A 9,434-nucleotide genomic window follows, 5' to 3' on the forward strand; every position below is an offset into this window, starting at 1 on the left:
AGTTGATCTCATCATGCACATAAAAGATAAGTCGCTTGAGATTAAAACCCTTATAATAAGATAAATTCGAAAGTACCATTTATCTCATATTACTCTCTCGATATATAATCTAATGTTTTGATAGAGAGATGGATATCTTCCTTACTTACTAGCACTCCTCCCACATAATTAAAAAGAATGTTATTCAAATGCATTTCAAATAATTATAATAAAACTTTATTTTGTCTAATATCATTATTCTTAAATAATATATAACAAAGAGCGTTAATTTTAAGTAAAGGATTATCTCTAAATTACTACAAAAAGAGAAAGATATCACATTCCAAAATAAACATTCTTAATTATAATCTTTAAATTTCATGTTTTATCTTTACTATTTCTCTATGTCTGTCTAAGATATCAGAGTGACTTTCTCAACAAATTTTGAGCCGTCTCAAGATTTCTTTTTTCAGGAGTACATTTCAAATATTTAAAAATTCTAAACATATAAGTCAACTCTCACATTGTTTGAACAAATATATTGGGAGTTAATTTATTGGGATAATCACCCTTGTGCGGCCCGTGATCGTGCCCTCGATTATGCAGGGAAGGTAAATTGTAAGTATAAAGTTTTTACCTCACAACTTACAGGAAGGTTCAAACTTGTGTTCCGTCAAATTAATACCAACATAACATTCATTCTTGTCAACTGATCTATGTCGATTGCCAACTGATTTATGTCGGGACAGTTAATTTCTTCAAAGAAGATGAATTGGCTACTAAGACAACATGTCAAATACATATAATAGACAAAATTAAACATTTAAGTGATGTTAATGGATGTGTTCTAAAAGAATAAATATTTCTTTTGCATGAATTCATCAATGCACCTTCGTCCCTACCACTTCAATGACTTGAGCCCGTCAATTAAGGAGTATAGAGCCCGTCAAATACTTCAATGAGTCAAGATCATTTGGACTGGGCATGCCTTGCGAGTTGGGCAAATTAAATTAAGTCTTTCACTAAAGTATGGCATTTTGTCACTAAAATTATATCTCTATGAAAAAATATCCAAGGGATAAAGAATCACGTCCAGTGATTACTTACCTAATTTGATGGTGCTAATCTTTTGCGTATTTCAACGTGAATATGATGTAAATTTAGTTTTGTGTTGGTTTATTTTTGTAGTTTAGGGTTTAGCTTTTTTTTATTTATTTAGATTTCTTTATGATTACTCGAGGTATATCCTAACGTAAATTGTACATGTTTTGTGATTTTTTTTTGTTAATATGCTTTAATTTTTGCAATTTTTTTTGCCCCAACACGCCTAATTAAGACGTAAATGTCTTGGTCCAAGTCTCACTTGCAATTTCATAGAACTTAAATTAATACAGCTGGTTGATGGGTGAGTTGAAAGTTGAAACCGTCAACCCTTGATGGTATATATAATTAAAGCTTAATGGCAAGAGGGTGAGCTACATATCAAATTTAATACTGTTCAAGCAATCTCAAGCCCAATTTGCTTACTTCTAGCCCTCCTCTTTGATATAATCTCCATGGCTGTATCATCAGCTGCTTCACTGATACTTCTTGTTACCTTGATTTCATGCCTTGAGCCAACAATAGTTCAAGGTTTGCATTGTTCTTCAAGCTTTGTTTAATGGCTAAATATATAGGTTTAGTTTTTCCTTTAAAGCAATCAGAATGATTTACAGATTATCGGCTCTTCCGAATGCAGGCTTGGAAGGCGTAGGGGTGTGTAATGGTCGGCATGCGAACGACTTGCCGTCGGAGCAAGAAGTGGTGGAGTTTTATAAAGATAACGGCATCGGGAAGATGAGAATCTACGGCGATCCAAACCAAGCAACTCTCAATGCCCTCAGAAGCTCCGGCATCCAACTCATCCTCGACGTTCCAAACCCAGATCTTGAAGCTCTGGCCATGGATGCCTCATCTGCGAAGCAATGGGTTCAAACCAACGTCGTCAACTTCTTCCCGGACGTCAATTTCCGGTACATCTCAGTGGGGAACGAGGTGAACCCTAATGGTGTTTCGTCTCGCTTCACGCAGTTCGTTCTCCCGGCGATGAAAAACATTCACGACGCTCTTGCAGCCGCCAGCCTGGGAGATCAGATAAAGGTCTCGACCGCAACTTACATGGCGTTGATCGGAAATTCTTACCCGCCATCGGAAGGCTCTTTCAGCGCCGACGCCAAGACGTTCCTCGCCCCCATCATCGACTTCCTGGGCCAAACCGGAGCCCCATTGCTGGCCAACATATATCCTTACTTTGCCTACCACGACGATACCCAGAACATTCAGCTCCCATATGCGTTGTTCACGGCCGCCGGAGTGGTGGTGCAGGACGGCGAGTTTGGATATCAGAACCTGTTTGACGCAATGGTGGACACCATGCACGCCGCCGTGGAGAGGGCCGGCGGGAGAGGCATGGAGATAGTAGTGTCAGAGACCGGGTGGCCGTCGGAAGGAGGCACCGGAGCTACCATGGAGAACGCAGCAACATACTACAGGAATTTGATTCAGCATGTGAAGGGATCAGGGACGCCAATGAGGCCGGGAAAGGCCATAGAGACATACTTGTTCGCCATGTTTGATGAGAACCAGAAGGATGGAGATGAGACTGAGAGGCATTTTGGCCTCTTCTACCCCAACAAGCAGCCCAAGTACCAGCTCAATGACTCTTAGGTCATTGCCCTTATAATCATCAAAAGCCATTCTTAAAGCTGCCCCTGGTGCCCGAAGAAGAGTAGTCGGAGTCCTTATTACTATATATTAACCCTAAAAATAAAATCATCATGATTTGGGCCTTATGGATAACTTGAAAAAATAACATAATCTTTGTGGGATAGGATTTGAATCTTTATTAATAACTCTAAGGGTACGTTTGATTGCATACATTTTCTATAAAAAATAATCAATTTTTATTCAAATTCTAGCTTTTGAGGTATTTGATTGGCTAAATTTTTCAGATAAATTATTTTCCCACTTTGAGTTGCGTGATGTCTATTTTTCACTTTTGCTGGAAAAGATTTTCTTAAGGAGGAGATGGGGTTCGAAAATAAAAAATCAGCCCAAGTTTCCATCCCCTCTCTGCAAATCATTCGAAACCTCAATCTAGCAAAAGAGAAAAAGGGTGGCCGACGATCGCGAGGAAGAAGAGAAGTGTGGCTAATGGTTGTGAGAATGAGGGGAAACTAATTTTTCTAAAAAAAATTGGAAAAAAATTATTTTTATTTTATAGATCTATTACGTGATAATTTTTTGATAGAGATCAAGAAAATTTTAAAGAGAAACTAAATAGAAAAATAAAAAATTAATAATTAATATAAAATAAATTTAAATATAAAAAATTGTTTTATTACAAATCATAAAATTAAAATCGAGAGACAAACAATAAATATCTGAGTCAACAGAAGCAAGCAAGCGCTCCCAAATGATACACGTGTCATTGTCACGTGAACCTTCAGACCAGTTGCATGAGAGAGTTGGTGTTCAAATTCCATCGGAACTTTTCCCCTAGTATGTTACGTGGCACGACCTAATAAGACCACGTCAACAAGCACATGAGAAGATGACTGCCAATTGATAGGGAGACTTTTCTTTTTAGATAATTATTTTTTATTTCTCACAATTTGATAGTAAAAAAGCACATAATTTTAATACTGTAAACAACAATAATTTTTGTTACTTTGAAATTTAAGGGTGTTAATAAATTTATCGACTATTATATATTAGTCTTTGGTCAAGTGTTAAATGAATTATTATATTTTAGATTAAAGGTTAAATTAGTCATTCTACTTTAAAAATAATTATATAAGTTACTGTATTTTAAATATGTCAAATAAACTATTATACTTTCAATTTTAAGACCACATCAACTATTATGATTGATATCAATTTAACATCATTTGACCGCATTTTAATTCTATCAACAATACTAAGTCTATCATCAATCAAAATAACTCTCACAGAGTCACAATTATGGTTTACTTAATCGTCACAAAAGTACCATAACCAAATTAACCTCAACTCTTAGAGATAATGACTTACTCGATAATTCTTAAAATAGAATGACTAATTTACCCTTAGCCAAAGATACACTAATTGCTTATTTGATACTTCGTCCTATAATAATTAGTTTTATTTTTTTAGACGTTTCAGTTATTTTTTAGCCCTAATTAAGTTTATTTGAGATTTTTTTTTTTTTTTATTACGCACTATATTACTTGTGTCCATACTGCTCGGCCTCACGATTCCAGCAGAAGAGATAAATCAAGGGATTCAGCAGACAAGTTTCAACCCCTAGTACGACCGCAAACATGAGGGCAACAAGTATTTTTTATTTTTAGCCTCACTCCTTATCTACTAAACTATCTCCTCGTCATGACTCAAACATGTGTCCTTCTTTTACCAGTTAATTTATGCCAGAGACTTATTTGGAATTTACTTAACTTGTAAAGAAAAGGACAAGGCTTAGTCCCCCTTATAATATGTTATTTGACAGTCAAGTTATTCACGATATTTGAGGTAGAGTGACCTAAAGATGATATAATAATTATGTAATTAATTAAATACTCAACTCTTAAAATTTGTGTTCTTATCATTTTGAATATGAAATTCACTTGGTAACAAAATAAAACTTATTTTTTTACAAAAACATAACGAGACATTAACCAAAATTGGCCACGTAAGCAAAAGAAATAGTCTCAAAGGAAAATAATTCCTCCACAGTACCTTACTACATATTTTAGAAGCCAATAAAAAAAAAGTATAAATTGTTAAAAATCAAAATGAATGGAAGCATTTTAGAAAATATTAATGGTCTATTCAATTTTAGAAAATATTTTTTAATTTTTATTGAATAATTGAATCTCCCACAATAAAATAAAACAGCTTGAGATTTTAGTTCAATATATCTTAGTTCATTCTAATTGGGTTTAACTTAGCTCGTGAAAGGAGTATTCCACAAATTCGAGCAAATTGATTCCACTTATCTAAGATTTAACTACATAACTTGATTAAGATTTTCATCTAGAACTAAGCTATAAGTTGGATCATAATTCAAGAATATTTTTTACAATCTAACAATTAATCATAATCTCGATAATTTTTGGATAAAACATTTTTTTCAAAATCTTAGAAAGTCAATCCATGGAGATAATCTTAATGTTTCTTTTTCCGAAGTTGCAATTAAATTATTTATTGTGAAGAATTCAATTCTTACTATATAGTAAATACTCAATACCCAAGTAGGCTTACTAAGTTGATCTCATTATGCACATATAAAAAGGAACCGTATGAGATGAAAATCCTTACAATAAGATAGAATCGAAAATATCCTATATCTCATATTACTTTCTCGATATATAATATATTGTTTTGGTAGAAATACGAATCTTCCTTACTTATTATCGACAATCACTTATTTCCCTTAATCAAGCTACTGCCTATGAGTCACTAGCTCATTTTTCAATAGGCACGCGGTCAAAGCCTAACACTCCTCTCACCTAATTGAAAAAGAATGTTATCCAAACATATTTCAAGTAATTGTAATAAAATCTTATTTTGTCTAATATCATTATTCTTAAATACATATGACAAAGAAAGTTAATTCTAAGTAAAGGATTATCTCTAAATTACTACAAAAGAGGAAGGTATATATCTCATTCCAAAATAAACATTCTTAATTACAATCTCTAAGTTTCGTGTTTTATCTTTATCATTTCTCTATATTTGACAGAGATATTAGAGTGACTTTCTTATCAAATTCTGAGCCGTTTCAAGATTTCTTTTTTCAATAGTACATCTCAAATGTTTAAGACTCTAAACATACAGGTTATCTGTCACATTGTTTGAACAAATATATTGATAGTTAATTTCTTCAAAGAAGATGAATTGGCTAACTAAGAGAATATGTCAAATATATATATATATATATATATATAATAGACAAAATTAAACATTTAAGTGATGCTAATGGACGTGTATTCTACAAGAAAAAATATTTCTTTTGCATGACTTCATCAATGCATCTTCGTCCCTACCACTTCAAACACTTGAGCCCGTCAAAGGTCTTTCCCACTTCAATTAAGGAGTTGAGCCCGTCAAATAATTCAATGAGTCAAGGGCGTTTGGATTGGGCAAGCCTTGCGAGTTAGGCAAACTAAAGTCGTCCACTAAAGTATATGGCATTTTGTCACTAAAATTATATCTCTACGACAAAGGGCTCAAGAATCAGGTCTGGTGATTATAGACCTAACTTGATGATGCTGATTTTTTGTGTATTTTAATGTGAATATGATGTAAAATTATTTTTGTGTTGGTTTATTTTTATGGTTTAGAGTTTAGGGTTCTCTAATTTGATTAGTTTTCTTTATGATTGCTCGAGATATACTCTAACATAAGTTGTAGACGTTTTATAATTTTTTCTGTTAATATACATTTACTTTCAAAAACAAAAAAAGATAATATTAAAAATTTCGTTCATTAATCAAAACCCACAAATTAAATAATATAAAGAGTCGATCGACTAGAATAATGATAAAAATTATTCATTATTATTATTAACGGAAATACTACTTGAACGCTCAAGAGTGATATTTCGTGACACTTCTATATTGATATATATATTGTATATTGTATTAATTAGCCACACAGTATAATATATCAATGCAGAAGTGTCATTCTTAAGCATCCTAATAGTTTTTTTGAATCACAAAAGGGTAATGTTAACCATTATTTATAGTTATGCTGTAACAAAAGCATTTTATTTTTAGACAATGTGCATTTATTACATATTATTTTAATATTTAAACAATTTGATTTGTTGGTATTTCAAAATACAATACATTTATTATCAAGATTATTTAGATACTGAAAAAAAATGTAATAAATAAAAAAATATGCACTATGATTAACAATCGAAAATACTTCTTGACCACTTAAAGAGTGACACTTGTGACATTATAACATTAATAATAGTATTTGTGGTTAACATAATTCATCATTAAAACATCACAAAATTTCCAAGTTGACAAGGAAAATGATGCCCCAACATGCCTAAGATGAAAATGTCTTGGTCCAAGTCACACTTGCAATTTCATAGAACTTAAATTAATTCTGGTAGATGGGTGAGTTGAAAGTTGAAACCATCAACCCTTAATTTCATAGAGCTTAATGGCAAGAGGGTGAGCTACATATCAAATTTAATACTGCTCAAGCAATCCCAAGCTCAATTTGCTTACTTCTAGCTCTCCTCTTTGATATAATCTCCATGGTTCTATCAGCATCAGCTGCTTCTCTAATACTTCTTGTTACCTTGATTTCATGCCTTGAGCCAACAATAGTTCAAGGTTTGCATTGTTCTTCAAGCTTTGTTTAATGGCTAATTAAATTTAGTTTTTCCTTCAAAGCAATCAGAATGATTTACAGATTATCGGCTCTTTCGAATGCAGGCTTGGAAGGCGTAGGGGTGTGTAATGGTCGGCTTGGGAACGACTTGCCGTCGGAGCAAGAAGTGGTGGAGTTTTATAAAGCCAACGGCATCGGGAAGATGAGAATCTACGATCCAAACCAAGCAACTCTCAATGCCCTCAGAAGCTCCGGCATCCAACTCATCCTCGACGTTCCAAACCCAGATCTTGAAGCTCTGGCCATGGATGCCTCATCTGCGAAGCAATGGGTTCAAACCAACGTCGTCAACTTCTTCCCGGACGTCAATTTCCGATACATCTCAGTGGGGAACGAGGTGAACCCTAATGGTGCTTCGTCTCGCTTCACGCAGTTCGTTCTCCCGGCGATGAAAAACATTCACGATGCTCTTGCAGCCGCCGGCCTGGGAGATCAGATAAAGGTCTCGACCGCAACTTACATGGCGTTGATCGGAAATTCTTACCCGCCATCGGAAGGCTCTTTCAGCGACGACGCCAAGACGTTCCTCGCCCCCATCATCGACTTCCTGGGCCAAACCAGAGCTCCATTGCTGGCCAACATATATCCTTACTTTGCCTACCACGACGATACCCAGAACATTCAGCTCCCATATGCGTTGTTCACGGCCGCCGGAGTGGTGGTGCAGGACGGCGAGTTTGGATATCAGAACCTGTTTGATGCAATGGTGGACACCATGCACGCCGCCGTGGAGAGGGCCGGCGGGGGAGCCATGCAGATAGTTGTATCAGAGAGCGGGTGGCCGTCGGAAGGAGGCACCGGAGCAACCATGGAGAACGCAGCAACATACTACAGGAATTTGATTGAGCATGTGAGGGGATCAGGGACTCCAATGAGGCCGGGAAACGCCATAGAGACATACTTGTTCGCCATGTTTGATGAGAACCAGAAAGATGGAGATGAGACTGAGAGGCATTTTGGCCTCTTCTACCCCAACAAGCAGCCCAAGTACCAGCTCAATGACTCTTAGGTCATTGCCCTTATCATCATCAAAAGCCATTCTTAAATCTCCCTCGGTGCCGCAAGAAGAGTGGTCGGAGTCCTTATTACTAACCCTAAAAATATGGTTTGAGTCTTTATAATAACCCTAAAAATGAAAAGGACGGTTGTATGAGCCCTTATTGATAACCCTAAAAATAAAGGGGATCATGGTTTGGGTCCTTATTAATAACCCTAAAAATAAAATCATCATGATTTGGGTCTTATGGATAACTTGAAAAAATAGCAAAATCTTCCTAGCATATGATTTGAATCCTTACTAATAACCCTAAATATGAGAAGGATGGTTGTATGAGCCCTTATTGATAGAATAAAGAGGATCATGGCTCGGGTCCTTATCGATAACCCTAAAAATAAAATCATCATTGATTTGGGTCTCATAGATAACTTGAAAAAATAATATTTAATATTATGATAATTAAAAATACTTTTTTATCTGCAGGTGGAGCACGTGTTATTACTATATTTGTTTCTTTAAAGATTAAATGTCTTTTTATGAAAAATATTTCTTTAAAAGATAATTGTTTATGAAAACTTCAATTATTTGGGGTGAGTACTGTCTTACATTGCGGTATCCAAATTATTTGGGAGAGGGGATGAAAGGAAATTAAAGGCTCGTTTGGTATCCAAATTAAATAGTGATAGAATAAAATAATAATACAATTAAATAATATTAACTTGTTTGGTATCCGAATTAAATTGTGATGGAATAAAATAATGATAAAATTAAATAATATTGTTCAAAGTTTGGTATAACGTAGAGGTATACTAATTTCAAAGTTTGGTATAACCTAGGGTTATACTAATTTCTTATTAGGTATATGAAATTGTGAATGAAGTGTTAGTATGAATTAATTGTTTAAAAGCTCAATTTGCCCCTTTATCCAAATAGATTATAATTATAAAAAATATATATATTTTCTTGTGAATTGAAAGTCTTTTTAAATTACATAAAATATATTTTAATTACGAATATATGTCTAGAT

The 9,434-nt window shown here is 34.4% G+C and overlaps 1 protein-coding gene across 3 annotated transcripts; it reads left to right on the forward strand.

Annotated features, from left to right (window-relative positions):
* Nucleotides 1-1,471: 1,471 nt before the first annotated feature.
* LOC127789800 (glucan endo-1,3-beta-glucosidase-like) lies at nucleotides 1,472-8,816 on the forward strand. Of its 3 annotated transcripts, none has more exons than XM_052318803.1 (3): nucleotides 1,472-1,611; nucleotides 1,718-2,118; nucleotides 7,853-8,816. In XM_052318803.1, exons 1-3 carry the CDS (start codon nucleotides 1,536-1,538, stop codon nucleotides 8,417-8,419), a joined length of 1,044 nt encoding a protein of 347 aa, XP_052174763.1. In that variant the 5' UTR covers nucleotides 1,472-1,535; the 3' UTR covers nucleotides 8,420-8,816. The 3 variants fall into 3 exon arrangements, with proteins under 3 accessions (XP_052174763.1, XP_052174761.1, XP_052174760.1); XM_052318801.1 differs by having other exon boundaries at nucleotides 1,718-2,685; nucleotides 8,420-8,809; XM_052318800.1 differs by lacking the exon at nucleotides 7,853-8,816 and having other exon boundaries at nucleotides 1,718-2,808.
* Nucleotides 8,817-9,434: the final 618 nt, after the last annotated feature.

The sequence above is a fragment of the Diospyros lotus genome, chromosome 14 (genome assembly GCF_014633365.1).
Source record: "Diospyros lotus cultivar Yz01 chromosome 14, ASM1463336v1, whole genome shotgun sequence".
NCBI classification, from domain to species: Eukaryota; Viridiplantae; Streptophyta; class Magnoliopsida; order Ericales; family Ebenaceae; genus Diospyros; species Diospyros lotus.